Source organism: Amblyraja radiata, chromosome 23 (assembly GCF_010909765.2).
Source record: "Amblyraja radiata isolate CabotCenter1 chromosome 23, sAmbRad1.1.pri, whole genome shotgun sequence".
In the NCBI taxonomy this organism is placed as follows: Eukaryota; Metazoa; Chordata; class Chondrichthyes; order Rajiformes; family Rajidae; genus Amblyraja; species Amblyraja radiata.
The window spans coordinates 7,284,495-7,307,257 of record NC_045978.1 but is presented as its reverse complement, the minus strand read 5'-3'; the positions used below and the strand labels follow the sequence as shown (position 1 = coordinate 7,307,257).

Genomic DNA, 22,763 nt, shown 5'->3' with positions numbered 1-22,763 from the left:
TCTGACTCAACCCTCAAAATTTTGTGTTCTACACAATATACATGGGATTATCAAAAACGAGGCGTGAGTTGGCAATGATAAATTGGAGAGTCTTAATGATAACTAATGGTTATCATATTAGGAACAAATGCAGCAACATTTCACTTTGGCCCAATGGTGACTAACACAAATAGTCAAGAATAGTTTCTACATGAATTGGACCAATTTCCTTCCGGGTATGAATCAAGTTTGATTGTATCGTGTCACTTAAAGTTGCTCAGAAAAAATATATTAAGGCTGAAGATTGGGACTAGGTTTAAAATTTGGCAAACATTGCTAGGCAGATTGATTAATAGTGTGAAACAGTGTGATAATAAGCTTGCAAGAAAACCACAAAAGGTGCTATAAAGGCTTCCACAAATGTGTACAAAGAAAAAGTAGGGAACAAAAAAAAAATTCAGAATGGAGAATAAATGGAGAATCAGTCGTGAAAAAAATAATATATAATGGAGAAAAAATATATATATTTTTTAAAATATTTTATTTATTAGAAGTAGTGTACATTACAGTGATATAAGCCAAAAATAACATAATACATTTCCTGTACCACTTCTTGTTTTAAACTTTAAAAAGAAGGAAAGTAGAGAGAGTTAGATAGGATAGTAAGTGCATGTAAGAGTGATCAAGAAAGACCCGTAGAAACGTAAAACACGAAAAAGAGTTAAGAAGAAAGCCAAAGAAAAAGAAAGAGAAAAACTAAGAACAGAAGATATAAGAAAGTAAAATAAGATAAAAGGGATATACCTACTTGTATCTTTACACACCCCTCACCAGGTCCTGAAACCATTTATTTTCAAAGTTATGTTGCACCGGAGAATAAAGAATCTGCATAGCAATTGAATACTTTGGTTCGTTCTTCATGGATGAGGACACAGATGAGTCAAGTTGAGTTTATTCGAATCTACACAAGTACAATGAGGTGAAGGTTCAATGATAATCTTGCTTGCCGCAGCATCGCAGGCTCGACTTGCACACGAGAGGAAAGAAAAAGATTGTGCAAAACACATTTAGAAAAGGAGCCCTTGGTATTGCAATAGGTGGCCAGTAGAGTTCTGTGGCCGAAGTAGAATTACAGTTGAACAACGTAGGAAGGAACTGCAGATGCTAGGTTAAACCGAAGATAGACGCAAAATGCTGGAGTAACTCAGCGGAACAGGCAGCATCTCTTGAGAGAAGGAATGGGTGCCGTTTCGGGTCGAGACCCTCTTCATTGCTATTTCATGCACATTCCTATTTCTACTATAATTTCTATAATTACTATTGCATGCATAATCTCCCAATGTCATACAGTGTAGATTAAATGGAGTTAGTGAGTTAACAATCTGAAAGTCTTGAGTTTGGATGTGCAGATTGACTTTTGGCACACAAAGGCATGTTAGAATTATTTAGTTGACCCGGACTTCCCAAGTATGTCTCCAGTACTCTAGGAAATGTTCATAAATGATTAGACTTAAACTGCTGAAAGTCTCCAGGTGTATCAATGGCTTCAAGGTCTGGAATAACCTGCCTAAAAATGTCCAATCCTTTTTATCAGATATTCATTAAAAACCTGCCTCTAATTAAATCTATGTCCATCTTCGCTAATATATCCTTGCAAGACTCGAGTTGGCAGTGAAACTCATGCCCAGAGGGAAGTGTGTGAGATCTCAGTCCAAGAAAGTATTTGGCTATTAACAGCAAACTGCAACGCCTTCTTTAATGCACCTTAAAGATACATAGAAACAGAGAAAGAAAAATAGGTGCAGGAGTAGACCATTCAGCCCTTCGAGCCAGCACCGCCATTCAATAAGCTCATGGCTGATCATCCAAAATCAGTCCCCCGTTCCTGCTTTTCCCCCATGTCCGTAGATTCCTTTAGCCCGAAGAGATAAATCTAACTCTCTCTTGAAAACATCCAGTGAATTGGCCACCACTGCCTTCTGTGGCAGAGAATTCCACAGATTCACAACTCTCTGGGTGAAAACTTTTTCTCATCTCAGTCCTAAAGGGGCTACCCCTTATTATTAAATTGTGACCCCCTGGTTCTGAACTCCCCCAACATCGGGAACATTTTTTCTGCATCTATCCTGTCCAATCCTTTAAGAATGTTATATGTTTCTATAAGATCCCCTCTAATTTGTCTAAATTTCAGTGAATATAAGCCCAGTCGATCCATTCTTTCATCATATGTCAGTCCCGCCATCCTGGGAATTAATCTGGTGAACCTACGCTGCACTCCCTCAATAGCAATAATGTCCTTCCTCAAATTAGGAGACCAAAACTGCACACAATACTCCAGGTGATGGATTATGTTGGTGTTTAGTTAAAAATGAAGTTTTCCTGACTAACCCAGAGCTCATTGTTTAAGTCTAACAATGATCTTGTTTCTTTTGCCAGGCTTAGTCCTTAGAGTAGTACAAACTCCCCATGCTGCGTGAACATGTCTGTGTTTCTAATGGAGATCAGTTCATTCAAGGTTAATTTAAGAAGGCGTTCCACGGTTTACTGTAAACACCCAAATACTTTCTTGAAATTAAGATCTTTCAGGCTTTCCTTCTGAGCATGAGCTTCATGTCAATTTGAACTATACTGCAGCATCAACATGTTCTAACATGTATTTTCATACACGCGGGCATATCTTGTGTCATGCATTCATCAATGTTACAATGCCAAACTTTCTTTCAGAGGCTCTATAATTTTGTTTTTAGTTTAGGGATACAGTGCCGAAACAGGCCCTTCAGCCCACTGAGTCCGTGCCAATCAACGATCCACGCACGCAGACGCTATTCTACACACACTGGGGACAATTTACAATTTTACTAAGCCAATTAGCCTACAAACCTGTACATCTTTGGAGTGTGGGAGGAAACTGGAGATCCCGGAGAAAACCCACGCAGATTAGGGGGAGAACGTACAAACTCCGTATAGACAGCACCCATAGTCTGTATTGAACTCGGGTCTCTGGCGCTGTAAGGCAGCAAATCTACCGCTGCGCCACCGTGCTGCTGGTAGTAGCAAAGTTTGCTTTAGTTGGCTTTAGATCAGAATTTGTGTTATAACTGTTGCAAGTGAACTGATATTAATGTCTTTCAATTTCCTAAATCTTCTGTGGTTTGCCCTTAAATACTTGAATTACATTTTGATATTTCCTTTGCCTGAGAGTAAGGGACTCAAATTAATGCCTCAAACTCTTTCTTCCTTGCAAGGCTGTGGAGTGGCCAAGTTCCTTCACCCGCATGAAGATGCCTTAATCCTGGTACATAATTTTCAGCATCCACACTTGCATTTGTGGACAACAGTACCCGTTCCTCTTAATAATAATAATAATAATGGATGGGATTTATATAGCGCCTTTCTAATACTCAAGGCGCTTTACATCGCATTATTCATTCACTCCTCAGTCACACTCGGGGGTGGTAAGCTACTTCTGTAGCCACAGCTGCCCTGGGGCAGACTGACGGAAGCGTGGCTGCCAATCTGCGCCTACGGCCCCTCCGACCACCACCAGTCACTCACACACATTCACACACATTCACACACAGGCAAAGGTGGGTGAAGTGTCTTGCCCAAGGACACAACGACAGTATGCACTCCAAGCGGGATTCGAACCGGCTACCTTCCGGTTGCCAGCCGAACACTTAGCCCATTGTGCCATCCGTCTTACTCTAATCCTCCCTCCAACGACCACTTTACTTTCCACTCTCACTAACTTGAATGGTCCCCTTCTGCCAATAACTTTTGGATGCACAACCATTACCCAGTTTCATGCTTAATAGAATTGTACGGGAATTGCATAACAAACAAATAATTTTCTCGTCTCTTCATTACAGATAGAACTCCATCTTCACCTTGACGGGGCTATAAAACCTGAAACCATTTTGTACTTTGCCAAGTAAGTTGATATGTTATTTGCCATTGTATTTTACCTCTAATTCCCATTGTTTATGTACACCATCTGGTTAGTAAATATTAAGTAAATGTTTGGAGTTAATGGCTTTACATCTGTTTTTTGTTGGTGTTCAGACCCATCCACGGTTCATTTATCTTTCTTGCTTCCTTCTCTCAACTGCACATCAACAGTGTTACGGAGCAAGTGCTGTGCAGTTTACAATTTTTGACATTCATCACTCCAGTCTAGTTTCGAAATACAGCACGGAAACACGCCCTTTGGCCCCCAGAGACCGCACGGAACATCGATCCCTGTACACTAGCACTGTCGTACACACACTAGGGACAATTTACAATTTTACCAAGCCAATTAACCTACAAACCTGTATGTCTCTGGAGTGTGGGAGGAAACCAGAGAACAAGGAGAATGTACAAACTCCACAAGGCAGTGCCCGTAGTTGGGATGGAACACCGATCTATGGTGCAGTGAGTCAGCAGCTCTAGCAGCCACCACCCAATGCAATTGCATTTTGGCAGTGATGAAAATCTGTGGAACAATTGCAGATGTTAGGAAATTAAGTTTGTTATATGCTGCTAATCCGGATATAACCTCCTCATCTCAACCTCCGTTACCAATCATTGTCAATAGATCAATAATTCTTTGTTGTCACATGAACCATTTAAGGTGCAGTGAAATTTAATTTATCATGCAATCATTCCAGAAAAAAAGCAACAAGGCACACAACTAACATAAAAATCCACCACATTTGGCTCCCCCACATTCCTCACTGTGATGGAAGGGAATAAAGTTTCTAGTTTTGTGTGCTCAATTTTCCCAATAATCTTTTGTGCAAAGCTATGGCAAGTATCTTCTGGAAGACCAACAGGCAAGATCCAAAATAAAGTTGATTTTCTGGTTTATTTTGTTTCTTTTGTCGGAAACAATCAGCTCATGCAAATTTGTCCACCAAATCATTTATTTACAATTGATGCACAGTTATTTTATTGACAAACCTGCATGGCTTTGGAGTGTGGGAGGAAACTGGGACTTTCGGAGAAATCCTACATGGTCACATGGAGAACTAACGAACTCTGTACAGACAGCACACGTTGTCGGGATCGAACCCGGGCCTCTAGCGCTGTGAGGCAGCAACTCTGTCATAGTTTAAAATCTATAGTTGAATCACCAAGTCAAATTGCATTCCATGTCAGCATTTAAGTGCCCTGAATTTTTCTGAACGGTAAGTTCATAAGTTATGGAAGCAGAATTGGGCTATTTGGCCCATCATATCTACGCCATTCAATCATTTTCCCCGCTCAACACCATTCTCCTGTTTCCCCCCCATAACCCCTGACACCGTACATATAAAGAATCTGTCAATCATTGCCTTAAAAATATCCTTTGTCTTGGCCTCCACTGCCGACTGTGGCAATTAATTCCACAGATTCACCACTCTCTGACTAAAGATATTCCTCCTCATCTCCTTTCAAAAGGCACGTCCTTTTATTCTGAAGCGATGGCCTCTGCTCCTAGACTCTCCCACTAGTGGAAACATCCTCTCCACATTCACTCTACCTAGGCCTTTCACTATTCAGTAAGTTTCAATAAGGCCCCTTCTCATCCTTCTATAAACTCCAGCGAGTACAGATCCAGTGTCGTCAAAAGCTGATTATATGTTAACCCAATCATCTCTGAGTTCATTTTCGGAAAAGGTTGATGAACACTGCTGATTCCACAGTCTCGTACCTCTAGTTAACAATTATTGACCCTGACGCAGGATCATTTCTCGGCCTAAGGACTACTTTGGCATCAGTAACATCGGAAGTAACAAAGATTTTTTTTTTTTTTTTAATAAGTCATATCAAAATGTATATTTCCATCACTTGGTGTCTGTCCTCTGACCTCAAAGCAACCAAATCGAATTTGTAGAACGGCACTATACCTGGGAACAGCACCCAATCCATTTTGGTGATTAGGTTTCAGCTTAAAATTGAGTCTTGCAACGCTCAAAATAACCCGCCCTATAAAACCGAGAATTACTTTCCTCTGCTTTCCTACAGCCATTTGCTTAAATGTAGTTTTTGTCTCGTAATGTTCCATTGATGACGGCAAATATTACTCGGCAACATTTGATCATTCATTTGCATTTGTCTCAGTTAGGCAACCTGTGGCAACTTGTATACAGTATATCTTTATCATCATTTTGATTTGCATCCGTAAAACCTATGAAAGGCCACTCCTTCCAAAAAATATTTACACACTTCCTACACTCTAGATCAATAGCTTTGTGTCTTACTCTTCATCATCCTGGCTCTGTTGCCCAATGTCAGCCCACACTCCCCCCCCCCCTCTCTCATCTTGCTTTATCTGCCCATCATTCTTCCCCCTCATTCCCCACCCCCCCTCCCACCTCCTTGGGCCACCTACTGGTCTCTGCCTCATCTGCCCCTACTCTCTTTATGCTGCTATCTTCCCTCTCCACTTTTCGACACGAAATGCTGGAGTAACTCAGGGGGGTCAGGCAGCCATCAATGGGGCAAAGGGAATAGATGACGTTTCGGGTAGAGACTCTTCATCAGTCTGAAGAAAGGTCTCTACACAAAACATCACCTATTCCTTTTCTCCAGAGATGTTGCCTGACGCACTGAGTTACTCCAGCATTTTATGCCTATCTTTGGAGTAAACCAGCATCTGTAGTTCCTTGGCGAGACCAAGCGCAGGCTCGGTGCTCGTTTCGCTGAACACCTCCGCTCAGTCCGTCTTAACTTACCTGATCTCCCAGTGGCTCAACACTTCAAATCCCCCTCCCATTCCCAATCTGACCTTTCTGTCCTGGGCCTCCTCCATTGTCAGAGCGAGGCCCACCGCAAATTGGAGGAACAGCACCTCGTGTTTCGCTTGGGTAACTTACACCCCAGCGGTATGAACATTGACTTATCTAACTTCAGATAGCCCTTGCTCTCTCTCTATCCCCTCCCCCCTTCCCAGTTCTCCCACTAGTCTTCTATCTTTGTCCCACCCTTCTTTCACTCTCCACATTGGGTTTATTATTGTTTGTCCGATTCACCTCTACCCCATTGTGGGATGGGACGTTATGGAACTGATGCATTACAACATTGAGAAATCTATTCTGCTCTCTGTAGCTTCCTCTTTGCTCCATCTATTGTACTTGAGTTTGACTTGATTGCATTTACGTATGGCAGATCTGATCTGTTTGGATCGCATGCAAAACAAAACTTTTCGCTGTACCTCGCTAATTATTCTGGTTTATGGTCATGTGCAACGAGGTACAGTGAAAAGCTTTTTTGTTTGCTATTCAACCAAACAGTATTATACACAAATACAGTCAAGTCAAATAATATACACGAATACAATCGAGTCATTACAAATTAAATCAAATCAAATACAAAAAAAAGTCAGATAATATTATGCACAAATACAATCAAGTCAAACTCAATTTCAATAGATGGAGTGAGGGGAAGGTACAGAGTGTGGCATATATAGTTCTCAGCATTGTTGCGCACCAGTTCCAGAGACAAATGCAAATGTTTGCAATGAAGTAGAGATAAATCAGACAATACCGTTCTGATGTAGGGTCTCATCCTGAAATGCCCACCATTCCTCCCCTGGTCACTACAGACATTGGTCAACCCATTGAGTTCTTCAAGTGTTATTTCTCCGCTGCAAACCATCTGTTCATTTGAATTGAATATCATTTAAAATGTGTTTTTATATAAAATATAAAATGCATTAATTTTGAATTCCTGGGACGATGACTGAATCTAACACGGCGGGGAAATAATCTAAAGAATATTCAATGACATTGAAAGAGTATGGCTGTGCACACATGCAGTTTAAAAATAGAATACCTGCACCGATTGTTACTGCAGGTGTGGTTAGAAATAACTCTGATGTTTTAAGCCCCTGTCCCACTTGGGCGACCTCTGGCGAGTTTGCCCGTGACCCATAGTTGCGGCAAGGTCGTCACGAGGTCGTAGGAGGTCTTCGTCACTCTCCTTCATGGTCGAGAGTGCTCTCCGTGTAGTCGAGGCTTCAGCTAGGTCACCGGCTATTTTTCAAAATGTTAAGAATTGACAGAATTAGGCCATTCAGCCCATCAAGTCGATTCCGCCATTCAATCATGGCTGATCTATCTTTCCCCCTCAACTCCATTCTCCTGCTATCTCCCCATAACCCCTGACACCTGTACTATAACCTATACAACATATCAACCCCAAAGATACCAGCAAAAGGCATGAATCATTTTCACAGTTGGGCGTGGTTGAATATTTCACATTTTGCTGCCTGTGATATTTATGCGTTGATAAGCAGGTCACAGATCATGTGCTGAGATTGGGAATTTTTGTTTGCAGAACAGATGGCTCCTGTACATCTTCTGATTCAAAATATGAGGGGCAGCAAACAATGAAATGGCGGGCCACAATTTGATGAATTTTGTCTGTTAGGCCACGCTGCATTGTCAATCTGTACAAACTTGACTGTACAAGTCTAACGCAACTAATTCCATCGTTCCCATTTACCTCACTTGCTTTGGGTCCACTTTTGCCCATCAAGCCATTACCAGTATGTCTACAGAGTGGAGATAGACATGAAGTAACTCAGCAGGTCGGACAGCATCTCGAGAGAAAAAGGGTTAGGTGACCTTCCGGGTCCTAGACTTCTTCAGGCTGAAAACTTTTCACATTTCAACAAAAGCTTTACACTGTACCTCTGTACGTGTGACAATAAACTAAACTCAAAATCACCTATCTGCTCTTGGTCCATAACCCTCTAAACCTTTCCTATCTATGTCCAAATGTCTTTTTGGCGTTGTTACATTTTTTTTCAAACATTGTTAACTCTCTATAACATGTTTTGCATTATCATTATTGGACTTATGTAATGTATAATAAAGAATATTATGGCACTCTCGCAACCATTTGGGGGTAATTGTCCCTATTGTCTCTTTAGAAAACGTGGAATTAAACTGCCAGCAGACACTGCGGAAGGACTTTCGAACTACATTGGATATGAAGAACCCCTTGATCTCACTCAGTTCCTTTCAAGATTCAATTATTACATGCCAACAATTGCGTAAGTGAAGCTTTAAATAATACGAGACCAAGTGGGACCCGTTTGGCCTTGTTCTCCCAATGCAATATTCCACCACTCACCCGTTCCCCCAACTTAACCCATTTCCACCACTCACCCTATCCCTGTGTGCCCCCTCCCTCTGTGCCCCCTCCCTCACTTCCCCCTTGATCATCGTCTGCTATGATCTGTCATTTTCGCACCTTACCCTTTCACATATCTCTAGTCTCCCTCGGACTCTCAGTCAGAAGAAGCTTGCAGTGCTGAACGTATGTGATTTTTTAAATGTTAGACTTTGCACTACGGATGTTTGAATTGCTCTATTTGAGCCACCTGTTAAGTGAAGTTTACGGTTGAAATCCATATCCATGTTGACCAGGTTATTTCATGTTATCTGGACTCATGACTCCACTTTAGAAATCAGAGGCACCACTTCTAATCAATCATCACTGAGTACACAAAATTCATTCATATGCCCACATAATGAGTAAACTGGATCCTGCATAGAGGAGTGTATTTGCCTTGAAATGCATCTGCCCCATTATCGCAACTTTAATTCTTCGCTCCACGGCTCACTCATGTCAATTCCTGTTGGTGCATTTTAGCTTGTGATCATGGTGTGTTTAGTCAGAAGATAGTTAATCTGTAGAATTTGTTGCCACAGAGGGCTGTGGAGGCCAAGTCAGTGGATATTTTGAAGGCAGTGACAGACAAAATTCAGGATTAGAACGGGTGTCAAGGGTTATGGGGAGAAGGCAGGGAAATGGGATTAGGAGACAGATTAGTCAGGATTGAATGGTGGAGTGGACTTGATGGGCCGAATGGCCCAATTCTACTCTGATAACTTGTGAACGTTAATATGGGTGTGTTTCTATTAGCTACTGGACCAAGCGGGACCCGTTGGGTCCCTGTCACATGGGAGGCCTGGTCCTCGGACGCTACCTGTTCCCCAATGCAATATTCCACCACTCGCTCGTAGCCCCCATGGGAGGCCTGGTCCCCCAATGCAACCCATTCCCCAACGCAATATTCCACCACTCACCCATTCCCCAACATGGGGGGCCCGTTCCCCCAACACAATATTCCACCACTTATTTTTGTGATTCTTTGGAAAGGTATCCACGACTGGTGTTACAGGCTCAACAACAAAGCCATCAGGCTTAAAGTGTAAGGACAAAGACATTATGTCTGATGCCCCACAACCTCAGCTAATATTTTGGCCCCAGGAAGGGAAAAGACCAAGGATTAGAGCCAGTGCTGTTTTATGATGGTTTACCGACATCTCTTAAAAAGTTTAAAAACCAGATTTATGTTTAATTTTGTCATAGTCTTACAGTGTGGAAACGGGCCCTTTGGCCCAACTTGCCTACACCGTCTAACAAGTCCCATCTACACTTGTCCCACCTTCCTGTAATTGGCTCGTATCCATCCAAACCTCTCCTATCTGTGTACATTTGTGTTGATTTTATACTTTTTAATTATTAGTTTATTAAATTAGAAGTCTATTCGTCACAAAATCAAAGCAGGAGGAAGGTTATATTGTGACTGCAAGAAGGAACTGCAGATGTTGGTTTACATCGAAGATAGACACAAAGTGCAGGAGTAACTCAGCGGGACAGGCAGCATTTCTGGAGAAAAGGAATAGATGGTGTTTCGGGTCAGATCCCTTCCTCAAAGGGTATATTGTTGGAAAAACCTTGTAGATAAATGTAGCTTAATTTTTTATTTATTGCGATTGCGTACCAGCGCCTTCGTGTTTACATAAGAACCTCTGATAGTTTTTTTTTCTCCTTGCCTCTGCAATTGGCCAAGAGGTGAAACAAGTCTCCGAGGCTGCATCTCTCGAGGGAGAGATCTCTCGTTGATATAGTCCCAGCGGGCATGGGTGAAGTCTGCTGAGGCAGAACCCGTGGGAATGTTGCTGCAGATCAACAGTGCCTGGTTGGTCCTGCCCAGTGTCACGAGAATGTGGTGAGAGGGGCCAAAGTTTAACGGAAATGTGCGGAGCAGGTTTCATGCACAGGTGGTGAGTGCCTGGAATGTACAGCTGGGGGGTGGTGGTGGTTGAAGCAGATACGTTGGTGAGAATTAAAACACTTTTAAATAGACACGTGGATATGGAGGGGAGGGAGACACAAAGTTGGAGTAACTCAATGGAGCCAAGCAGCCTCTCTGGTGAAAAGGATAAGGTGACATTTTGGGTCTGAAGAGGTGTCTCACTCAACCCGATACGTCACCTATTCCTTTTCTACAGAGCGGCTGCTTGACCCGCTGAGTTACTCCAGCATTTGTGTCCATCTTTGGTGTAAAACAGCATCTGCAGTTCCTTCCTACATGGGGGGATGGAGGGATATGGGTTATCTTGCATCAATAAATCATGTTCAGCACAGACATTGTGGGCCGAAGGGCCTGTTCTCGTGCTGTACTGTTCCATGTTCTAATGTCACTGGCTTTGCGGAGTGTGACAGTACTGTTCTCAAGAGTACCAGGCGATGTTTCACAGGCAGTGCCCATGGTTTATGCCTCTCGCCCAGCTCTGCCAGAGTGCAGACACTTATGTTCCAGTCGGAACCACTCCTTTCTTGGGCAAGAGCTTGTTGTCACCAGCGACAGGGGTTTCCCTTCCAGTAACTGGAAGATGAGCACAAACGAAAATAGCTGACGCTGCGTTATTAGTCCAAATCCACAGATGCTGATCCCGTGTCCTCGCCCTGCACATATCTGTGGAGGAAGGAACTGCAGATGCTGGTTTACACCGACGATAGACACAAAATGCTGGAGTAACTTCAGCGGGTCAGGCAGCATCTCTGGGGAAAAGGAATAGGTGACGTATCGGGTTGAGACACTTCCTCAGACCTAAAACGTCACCTATTCATTTTCTCCAGAGAGGCTGCCTGGTTCACTGTGTTACACCAGGCAGCATCTCTGGAGAAAAGGAACAAATGACATTTTGTATGGACCCCCTTCTACAGACTGAGAGTCAGGGAGGGGGAAACTGGAGATATTTCTTTTAGTGCTCGTCTTCCAGTTACAGGAAGGGAACTTCCTGTCGCTTGTGACAAGCAGTAACATTCAGGCATTCAGGCACAGCTGGGCGAGAGGCAAAAAGCAAGGGCACTGCTTGTGAAACATTGCCAGTTTCACTGGAGAACAGTACTGTCACACTCCGTAACCCATGTCCATGACTCCGCCGAGCCGCGCATCTTCCCCCCCCCCCCCCAACTACGGGTGCTATCTGTTTGGAGTTTGGATTTTCTTCCCGTGACCGTGTGGGTTTCCTCCGAGATCTTCGCTTTCCTCCCACACTCCAAAGACGTACAGATTTGTAGCTTAATTCGCTTGGGTTTGTATACTTGGTCTGTGTAAAATTGTCCCCAGTGTGTGTAGGATAGTGTTAATGTGCGGGGATCACTGGTCGGCACAGACTCGGTGGGCCGAAGGGTCTGTTTCCGCGTTGCATCTCTAAACTAAACTTGCACCAATTCCAGGTGCAGTTCTGGACAGAGAGTCCGAAGAAGGGTCTCATTTATCCATGTCCTCCAGAGATGCTGCCTGACCCGTTGTGCATTGACCAGCAACTGCAGTTTGTTTGTTTCTGACACTTACACAATGATAATCCCTTACTCTGTTATAGCGGACAATCGGCAGTAACAGACTCCCCCCCCCCCCCCCCCCCCCCCCCAATAGTTCATTGCAACAAGGGTTTACTGTATTGATGACTTGATATATGAATGATTACTGTATCATTCATAAGATACTCTCTAGAATTTAGGAGATTGAGAGGGGATCTTATAGAAACTTACAAAATTCTTAAGGGGTTGGAGGCTAGATGCAGGAAGATTGCTCCCGATGTTGGGGAAGTCCAGGACAAGGGGTCACAGCTTAAGGATAAGGGGGAAATCCTTTAAAACCGAGATGAGAAGAACTTTTTTCACACAGAGAGTGGTGAATCTCTGGAACTCTCTGCCACAGAGGGTTGTCGAGGCCAGTTCATTGGCTATATTTAAGAGGGAGTTAGATATGGCCCTTGTGGCTAAGGGGATCAGAGGGTATGGAGAGAAGGCAGGTACGGGATACTGAGTTGGATGATCAGCCATGATCATATTGAATGGCGGTGCAGGCTCGAAGGGCCGAATGGCCTACTCCTGCACCTAATTTCTATGTTTCTATGTTTCTATAATAACACATAAGATGCTCATGCCCTGCATACGGCTCCAAGGTTTTGGATTCCGTCCACTCTCATTCTAACCATAGCTTGCCATTAGAGGGCAAGAATCATCTTCAAGTTTTGCTGCCAAGTATTTTCTGTTGCTGCTCATGTTGCAAAATGTCACCTATTTTTATTGCTGAGTAATGGCACCAAGTTAAGGTCTCAAGGTGAAATGTTCCATCACAATTTTCGGCACTTTGATTAGGCATCTTCTTGGATTCTCACCCCTCCCCCCCCCCCCCCCCCCCCCCCCTCACTCTCCCCTCCCCTCCCTCCCCCCCACCTCACCTCCCCCCCACCTCACCTCCCCCCAGCTCTTCCAGGGTTATTTGATTTAAACACCTGAAATTTTCTGTAAACCATCTCCGACATCTAATGTCTTGTTAATGCAGCACAATCCAGGATTGTTGTTGCCAATATCACTGTGTTTGGTATTATCTGATCTCACTGGATCGAATGCGAAACAAATCTTTTCACTGTACTTCGATCCACATGGCAATAACAATAAACCAAAACTGAATCCTCTCCCCTGGGAGTGACTGCTCTCAGTTCCTAACTACTGTACTACAATGGTACCTTCGCTGGAAGGACTGTAGCAACTTCAAAAGACAGATTACAACCATCTTTTCCAGTAAATTAGGGATGAACAATGACAGCGAGCCTTGCCAATAATATTCTCATCCAATTTGTCCTCAAAGTTTTTTTTTTTTTTAAGTTGCTCATCATATACTGAGAGTGCAGGAGATACTTTTGTCAGTTTAGAATTACAGCATGGAAACAGGCCCTTCGGCCCACCGAGACCATACCGACCATGGCTCACTATCACACTAATTCCCACTTTCACACCTACACGCTAGCACTACCCTACACACTAGGGACGATTTACATTTTTTACCGAGGCCAATTAACTGACAAACCCGTGCGTCTATGGGAAGTGGGAGAAAACCGGAGCACCTCGTGGAAAACCATGCAGTCATGGGGAAAATGTGCAAACTCGACGCAGACAGCACCTGAGGTCGGGATTGAACCTGGGTCTCTGGCGCTGTGAGGCAGCAGTTGTGCCACTGTGCTGCTTTTGTTCAACTTTTTATCATAGTTTCCTGCTACGACATTACTATTTGTTGTCTAGTGACCATTATTATTTTCAAAAATTACTTGAACAGCACCTCAACTATGTAAGTACTATTTGATTTACACGTCAGTCTTCAAGTGTGCAAGACTCTAGTAAGTAAGTAAGTAAGTTTTATTTATATAGCACGTTTTAAGTCAACTCGCATTGACACCAAAGTGCTTTACATAAGATAAATAATAAGTATCCATACAAACCATAGAAAAAGGTTAAAAAAATAAAAATATTGACACAACACATTATAGAATTCAACACAAACGTCCCCCCACAGCAGAATCAAAAATTTCCACTGTGGGGAAAGGCACCAGAAAGTTAAGTCCTCTTCCTCTGTGAAACACCCGAGGTCGGGGCCTATTTGTGGCCTTGCAGCCAGTCCGATAATTTTCAGGGCCCTATTGCCGTGAAGATGGAACTCCGGCGTCGGGTGAAACATTCCTCAGCGGCTTGGAAAGTCTGGTTGTTTTAACACTGAGAGTAACTGTTACTTTCCCCCCCCCCCGCGTTCAGTGGAGACCGGGAAGCTGTGAAAAGAATAGCTTACGAGCTTGTGGAAATGAAAGCAAAAGAAGGCATTATATATCTTGAAGCAAGATACTGTCCACATTACATGGCCAACTGCAATGTTGATCCTATTCCTTGGAACCAAAAACCGTAAGTAATCCGAGCAAAGTCTTTGAGAAAAAGCAGATTTTTTTTTTTTTTTTAAGGGATTATTGTTTTTGTAAGAATTATTACAGAAATACTGTATAGTTGGCAGGAAACGTAACTACTGTTATTATCTTTAAGCGATGCTTTCTCTGGTTCCCCACTGATGGCTAAATTGCACAGGAATTTTGTATAACAATAAATCACTGTCAAAAGCATAAAATATGTACCTTTGGGGATTTAACTTATTTCTCCCACAAACCATGTGGCTCTGCATCAAGATGGGACTAGAGTAACAACATCATTCCCATTACGGGGGAGGCGAAACCAAAAAGAAAGCAGCGATGAAAGGACATTGAATGAGAGCAGAATTGAAATGCATATTGAAGTGTTTACATTTTGAAATGCATTTGAAGATAGTTACACGTGTGTGATTTATTTAATGTAGGAATAATATAAAGAATGTTGCAGCATGGAATAGTTTTTAAAAAAGTTACACAAACAAATTAACAATTGCATAAGTTTCGGACAGTATTATTCCAGTATCCTCTTGCCTGACTTCATTTCTCATTACCAGTTGGAGTCATAGTCTTGCAGCATAGAAGTTGGTTCATTTTCTCTATGCCGACCAAGATGCCTCAACTACACTCGTCCAAACAGCCCATGTTTGGCCCATATCCCACTAAACCTTTAATATTCATGTACCTTATCCAAATGTCTTCAAAATCTTGTTATCATTCCTGCCTCAACTACCTTCTCCAGCAGCTCATTCCATATACCCACCACCCTCGGTGTTAAAATGTGCCCCTCAGATTCCCATTAAATCTTCTCCTCTCACCTTAAACCTATGTCCTCTGGTCCTTGATTCCCCGACTCTGGGTAAAAGACTCTGTGCATCTACCCTCTCTATTCCCCTGGTGATCATGTACACGGAGTAGCTCATTCATAATTCTGATGTAAGCATCCTGTATGAGAGAGGGCAGAAGGCAGGAGAATGGGGTTAGTAGGGAGAGACAGATCAGCCATGATTGAATGGCGGAGTAGACATGATGGGTTAAATGGCCTAATTCTGCTCCTATCGCTTATGATCTTATGAATCACACTCTTTTCTCTTCTGACCTATACTCCCCCTTTTGAAATGTCTATTGATAATTTTCCTCTGCCCTTTAGCCCAGAATTGATCATCATTTATCACTATGCAGTCCCAATGGAAGGACTGTTAATGTAACTGTTTCCATTGATGCCTCCCAACCTGCTGTGTATTTCTAGCATTTTCTATTTTTATTTCCGATTTGCAGCATCTGCTTTTTTTTTTTTTTAACTTTCCACTGACTACCCTCTTTTTCACACCAGGTTGAAACGGGGCGCGAATCAAATGTCAAATTCGATGCAGAAATAGAAATAACAGGTGTCGGAAAAAAAGTTGGGAAGAAATGATTTGATCTTTCATTTTCTTTTAGATGTGGCCCTTGTGGCTAAAGGGATCAGGGGATATGGAGAGAAGGCAGGTCCAGGACAAGGGGTCACAGCTTAAGGATAAGGGGGAAATCCTTTAAAACCGAGATGAGAAGAACTTTTTTCACACAGAGAGTGGTGAATCTCTGCAACTCCCTGCCACAGAGGGTAGTCGAGGCCAGTTCATTGGCTATATTTAAGAGGGAGTTAGATGTGGCCCTTGTGGCTAAGGGGATCAGAGGGTATGGAGAGAAGGCAGGTACGGGATACTGAGTTGGATGATCAGCCATGATCATATTGAATGGCGGTGCAGGCTCGAAGGGCCGAATGGCCTACTCCTGCATCTATTTTCTATGTTTCTATGTTTTGTTTTGTATGTTAGACTTTAGCGATACAGCGTGGAAACAGGCCCTTCAGCCCACTGAGTCCATGCCGACCAACGATCACCCCGTACAGTAGCACTATCCGACACACTAGGGACAATTTTACAACTTGCCAAAGCCGATTAACCTACAAAGTTGCATTTCTTTGGACTGTGGGAGGAAACCAGAGCACCTGGAAAAAACCCACGCCGTCACAGGGAAAACGTACAAACTCTGTACAGACAGCACCCGTGGTCTGGATCGAATCTGCGTTTTTATTCATTTAGTTTATTCATGTGTATCGAGCGTGTTTGCATGCTATCCAGTCAGAGATATGATTTCACGTGAATATATTCAACCCGTCCGCAGTGCATCGATAAAGGGTACAGCATTCAATGCAAGATATAACATTGAAGTCCAATCAATCTGCCTCTGGCCTTCACATCCAGTAAACTTGTGTTTCCTTCTGTATGTAGAGGAGACTTAAGTCCTGATGAAGTGGTCCACCTTGTCAATATGGGCTTCAAGGAAGGAGAAAAGGATTTTAAAGTTAAAGTGAGATCCATTCTTTGCTGCATGCGTCACATGCCAGGTAATATGTTATAACTGAAACAAATAGAGTTTTGTACTTTTATCCACATTTAAAAAAAACATACATTTTACCTACTTTGGACATGTCTGAAATTTGTCAGTATTGATAACTGAAGTGTTTAAGAAGGAACTGCAGATGCTGGAAAATCGAAGGTACACAAAAATGCTGGAGAAACTCAGCGGGTGCAGCAGCATCTATGCAGCGAAGGAAATAGGCAACGTTTTGGCCCGAACCGTTGCCTATTTCCTTCGCTCCATAGATGCTGCTGCACCCGCTGAGTTTCTCCAGCATTTTTGTGTACCTTTGATAACTGAAGTATTTGAGGAAGTAGTAATTAATTTATTGTCACATACAATACAATACAATACAATTTATTTGTTGTCATTTGAACCCAGAGGTTCAAACGAAATTTGGTTTCTGCAGTCATACAAACAAGAAGAAGAACCAAGACACAACACAATTTACACGAACATCCATCACAGTGTATCTCCTCCTCACTGTGATGGAAGGCAAAGTCTTATCTCTCCCCTGCACTCCTCGTTCTCCTCCCGATGTCAGAGTCAAAGCCCCGGCGGGCGATGGTAAATAAGTCCTGCGGCAATTATAAAGCCGCGCCGCGCCGGGTAATGCAAGGCCGCGCTCCGGGTCTTGGTGTTGGAGCCCACGGCGTGCGCTAACAAGTCCCGCGGCCATTTAAAGCCGCGCCGGGCGATGTAAGGCCCCGCTCCAGGCCATCCTCAACCCCGCAACTCGGGCGGGAGAAGTCGCCGTTGCGGAAGCCCCGAAAAGCGGTCTCCCAGCAGGGACCCGCGGGCTCCCGGTGTCACCATCCACCGGGCCGGCGGCTGGAGCCCCCGAATCTCCTGGGTCGGGCCGCAGCAGCGCGCCACCACAGCTCCTCCCGCCTGCTCGGCCAGCTGCACGATGGTGGGTAAGTCCGCAGCTCCGCGACTGGAGCCCCAGGTCGTTCCGGTTGGAGGCCGCTCCACGGTGCTCGGCCCCAACGACAACGGAGACCCGACAGAGAAAAGGTCGGGTTCTCCGTGCAGGGGAAAGATTTTAAAATGTTTCCCCACCCCCACACCCCACCCCCCCCCGCCCCCCACACACATACCCAGTTTAAAAAATAAATAAAAACTACATACAAACGAGACAAAAAATAAAAAAACGACAGACGGACTGCAGAGGCCGCTGCGACATGCGACATGTAACTAGATACATTATAATGCTTTGTTCTGCATACAATCCAGTAAAATCATAAGTACAATCAAATGAATGCAACAATTGAGTAGCTTTCTTCTGTGTCACCAGAAACGTGGTGCACACAGAATCGCCACGTTTCTCGTGCCAACGTAGTTTTCAGGTTTAGTTACGTTATATTTTCTTAGATTGGATATACAGCGCAGAAACAGGCCCTTCGGCCCACGAGTCCGCACTGACCAGCGATCCTCGCACACTAACACTGTCCAACATACACTAGGGACAATTTTTTACATTTATTCTAAGCCAATGAACCTACAAACCTGTACATCTATGGAGTGTGGGAGGAAACCGAAGATCTTGGAGAAAACCCACGCGGTCACGGGGAGAATGTACAAACTCCATACAGACAGCACCCGTAGTCAGGATCGAACCCGGGTCTCTGACGCTGTGAGGCAGCAACTCTACAGCTGCGCCACCGTGCCGCTCTCATCAAGTTCAAACTTGTTTGCCATTTCCTTGTTCCCCATAATAAATTCACCTATTCCTGTCTTCAAGGGACCCACATTTGTCTTAACTATTTTTTTCCTTCTCGCATACCTAAAGAAGCTTTTACTATCCTCCTTTATATGCTTGGCTAGTTTACCTTCGTAATTCATCTTTTCTCCCTGTATTGCCTTTTTAGTTCCCCTCTATTGTTCTTTAAGAGTTACCCAATCCTCTGGCTTCCTGTTCATCTTTGCTATGTAGTATGTCTTCTCTTTTATTTTTATATACTGTCCTTGACTTCCTGTGTCAGCCACGGTCACCTCTTACTCTCCTTAGAATCTTTCTTCCTCAAGACACAGTCTTGTCCCCTCCAAATCTGTCACATTGTGTTTTTACCACTGCTTTCCCTTGTCAGTGTCGCCACTGTTGTTTCCAGATCCAGTTGCAGGGCCTTTGGGACTTTGTGCCACTTTAAATCTATTTTGGTGTTTATATTGGAGACCCCAAAATGACTGCAGACGCTGGGATCGTGAGCAAAACCCAAAGTACTGTCTGAAGAAAGGTCTCGACCTGAAACGTCACCTACTCCTTCACTCCATAGATGCTGAGTTTCACCTGCTGAGTTTCTCCAGCAGTTTTGTCTACCTACAAAGTACTGGAGTAACTTTGAAGAAGGATCCTGACCCGAAGCATCGCATGTCCATTCCCACCATAGATGCTGCCAAGACCCCCTGAATTTGAAACACTTTGTGTTCTGGTGTTTTCATTGTTTTATATATATTAGCCTTTAGAGAGAGAGAGAGTGTGGAAACAGGCCCCTCGTGACATTGATCCATGCCGACCTGCGATGCCCGTACACCAGCACTATCCTGCACACTAGGATCAATTTACAATTTACATAAGTCAATTAACATACAAACCTGTACGCCTCAGAGTGACAAACATGTGTTTTTGTTTGCTTTTCAGGATGGTCTGCTGAAATTGTACGCTTGTGCAAGAAATACTGCAATGAAGGTGTTGTGGCCATGGATTTGGCAGGCGATGAGTTAATCCGCGCCGATATCCACTCGGGCCACGGTGAAGCTTTTATGGTGGGTGCTCCCGTTCACATGATGAGTTATCTTGAAGCTCTGCACTGGTTTGGAGCTAAAATTTCAATATTCTTTTGTAAAAGTCGGGGATGGTAACACAAATGTAATTCTTGAACTTCTCGAATCAGGTCACTCTCACCTCATTCACCTGTACTCAGTGAATGAGTCACTTTGTTTTAGTTTATTGTCATGTGTACCGCGGTACAGCGAAAAGCATTTGTTGCGTGCTAACCTGTCAGCGGAAAGACTATACAGTACGTGATTACAATCGAGCCATCCACAGTGTACAGGTACATAAATAATGTTTAGAGCAAGGTAAAGTCTCACTCTCTCTCTCGCTCTCTATTTATATTTTGTCAAATGGGCAAGATCTGGTTAATTCCACAGCTATTTTGTCATATCAATTAATTACTCGGCCCCTTTTCCTCCCCTCTCTTTCACTCCCCCACCCCCGCCACCTCATTTTACCATCACTTTGTCCACTCGGCCTCTTTTCCCCTCTCCGCCACCTTCTCCTCCTCCCATTGACTCACCAACATGCTCCACCTGGGAGGATGGAGCATTCCATCCACCTTTAGGAAGGAGGTGAGAAGGAATTTCTTTAGTCAGAGGCTGGTGAATCTGTGGAATTCATTGCCACAGAAGACTGTGGAGGCCAAGTCAATGAATATTTTTAAGGCAGAGATAGATTCTCGATTAGTACTGGTGTCAGGGGCTATGGGGAGAAGGCAGGAGAATTGGGGTTAGAAGGGAGAGATAGATCAGCCATGATTGAATGGCGGAGTAGACTTGATGGGCCGAATGGCCTAATTCTGCTCCTATCACTTATGATTGTGGGGGAGGAGGAAGAGGCGGCGGCAGTGGAGTAGCGGACAAAATGACGGGGAGAGGGCAGGGAGCCCCACGGTGACCAACGTGTCCTGTCTGCAGAGGCGGCTTGAAGAACACACGAGGGGCGAGGGATGAGAAAAATCGGACTGCCTACCCTACCGACATGTAATTTTCTATACTTCTATGGAATCTCCCCTCAGCCTCCAACACTCAAGAGAAAGCAATACAAATGTACCCAACCTCCTTACAGCTAATGCCCTCTAATCCAAGCAGCCTTCTGGTAAACCTCTTATGCACCCTCTTCCAAAGTCTCAACGTCTTACCTGTGATGGGGTGACCAGAACAACTCACAATCCAGAAAGAGAGAACATGCAAAATATCACTGCATCTTGACGCCATGTCATTAAAACGGTGACAAATCCCATGACGAAAGATCTGAGATATTTGGCTAGTATTGGAATAAACCTTTGATAGTTGATCTATAATGTCATTTCTAATCTCCCTTTTCAGTCAACACTAATCACTGTGTGGGGATACTCCTTTGTTGAGTAATCGTGTATCCATTGACCTGTTGTACAGGGAAGGTTTGATTAAAGTCAAATGTTGATTAGCTATGTTCTACTCGGCAAAAGTTTGCTGCAATAATGAGTTATGGATAAATAATTACAGAATCATTATAGTGTTATGGGGTTAGCTATGCCGCTGGCATATATTACTTGGCACTATAACTTTGATTGTACTATAAATGACCCACTGGACCTTTAAACCCAATACATGTAGTCATTGTTAGATTGGAAGCAAGTCTTGCTATTTTCCTGCCCATCCAAATTCTATCTCATTGGTAGATGTGGCCTTGGTGCGGCTATTAATTACCTTGACAACACATTCCGTACTGCTCCTTTATACGTTGACTCACCCAGTAGCGCAGAAAATATCCACCGTGTTTAAGCATACCCATTTGGTCAGATCAATGAAGTCTGAATTGTCTTCCTACCGTTTGCCTGTGTGAAGGCCGGGAGCCATGGATATCGGCTTGCCTCAGCCATCCCACCTCCCATGGTAATGAAAGCCACAAATGTTTATTTCTGGATCAGTGTCTATGTGTACTTGCTGTGACCTTGCACTGGCCAAAAAGGAAACCATAGTATTTAAAATACATTCTGGCAGTACTCCCTGATGGAAATCTTTGTGATCCCACTCCAAATATGAATGTGTCTCGAGATAGAACAAGGGTCATGGATGGATATTCCTGACGGTGCAAGGCCTGACTTACTTACGATGTACTATTTACTTCACATCGAGACCATTTGACCTATTGGGTCTATGCCAGTTCCCAACAGAGCAATTTATAGAGTCATAGAGTGATACAGTGTGGAAACAAGCCCTTCAGCCCACTTGCCTGCTCTTGGTCCATATCCCTCCAAACCTGTCCAATCCATGTATCTGTCTAACTGTCTCTTAAACGATGGGAAAATCCTAGCCTCAACTACCTCCTCTGGCAGCTTGTTTCATACATTTGTGTGAAAAAGTTACCCCTCGGTTTCCTATTGAATCTTTTCCCCTTCACCTTGAACCTATGTCCTCTGGTCCTCGATTCCCCTACTATGGGCAAGAGACTCTGTGCATCTACCTGATCTATTCCTCTCATGATTTAGTACACCTCTATATAATCCACCCTCATCCTTCTGCGTTCCATGGAATAGAGACCCAGCCTACTCAACCTCTCCCTGTAGCTCACACCCTCTAGTCCTGGTAACATCC

The 22,763-nt window shown here is 43.7% G+C and overlaps 1 protein-coding gene across 1 annotated transcript in view; it reads left to right on the top strand.

The window, feature by feature from the left end:
* ada (adenosine deaminase) overlaps positions 1-22,763 on the top strand; it is a 37,086-nt gene that overhangs the window by 1,759 nt on the left and 12,564 nt on the right. The window contains exons 2-6 of the mRNA XM_033041483.1: positions 3,849-3,910; positions 8,879-9,001; positions 14,845-14,988; positions 17,276-17,391; positions 20,047-20,171. Of these exons, the coding sequence (XP_032897374.1) occupies positions 3,849-3,910; positions 8,879-9,001; positions 14,845-14,988; positions 17,276-17,391; positions 20,047-20,171 (570 nt within the window). The remainder of the gene's footprint in view (positions 1-3,848; positions 3,911-8,878; positions 9,002-14,844; positions 14,989-17,275; positions 17,392-20,046; positions 20,172-22,763) is intronic.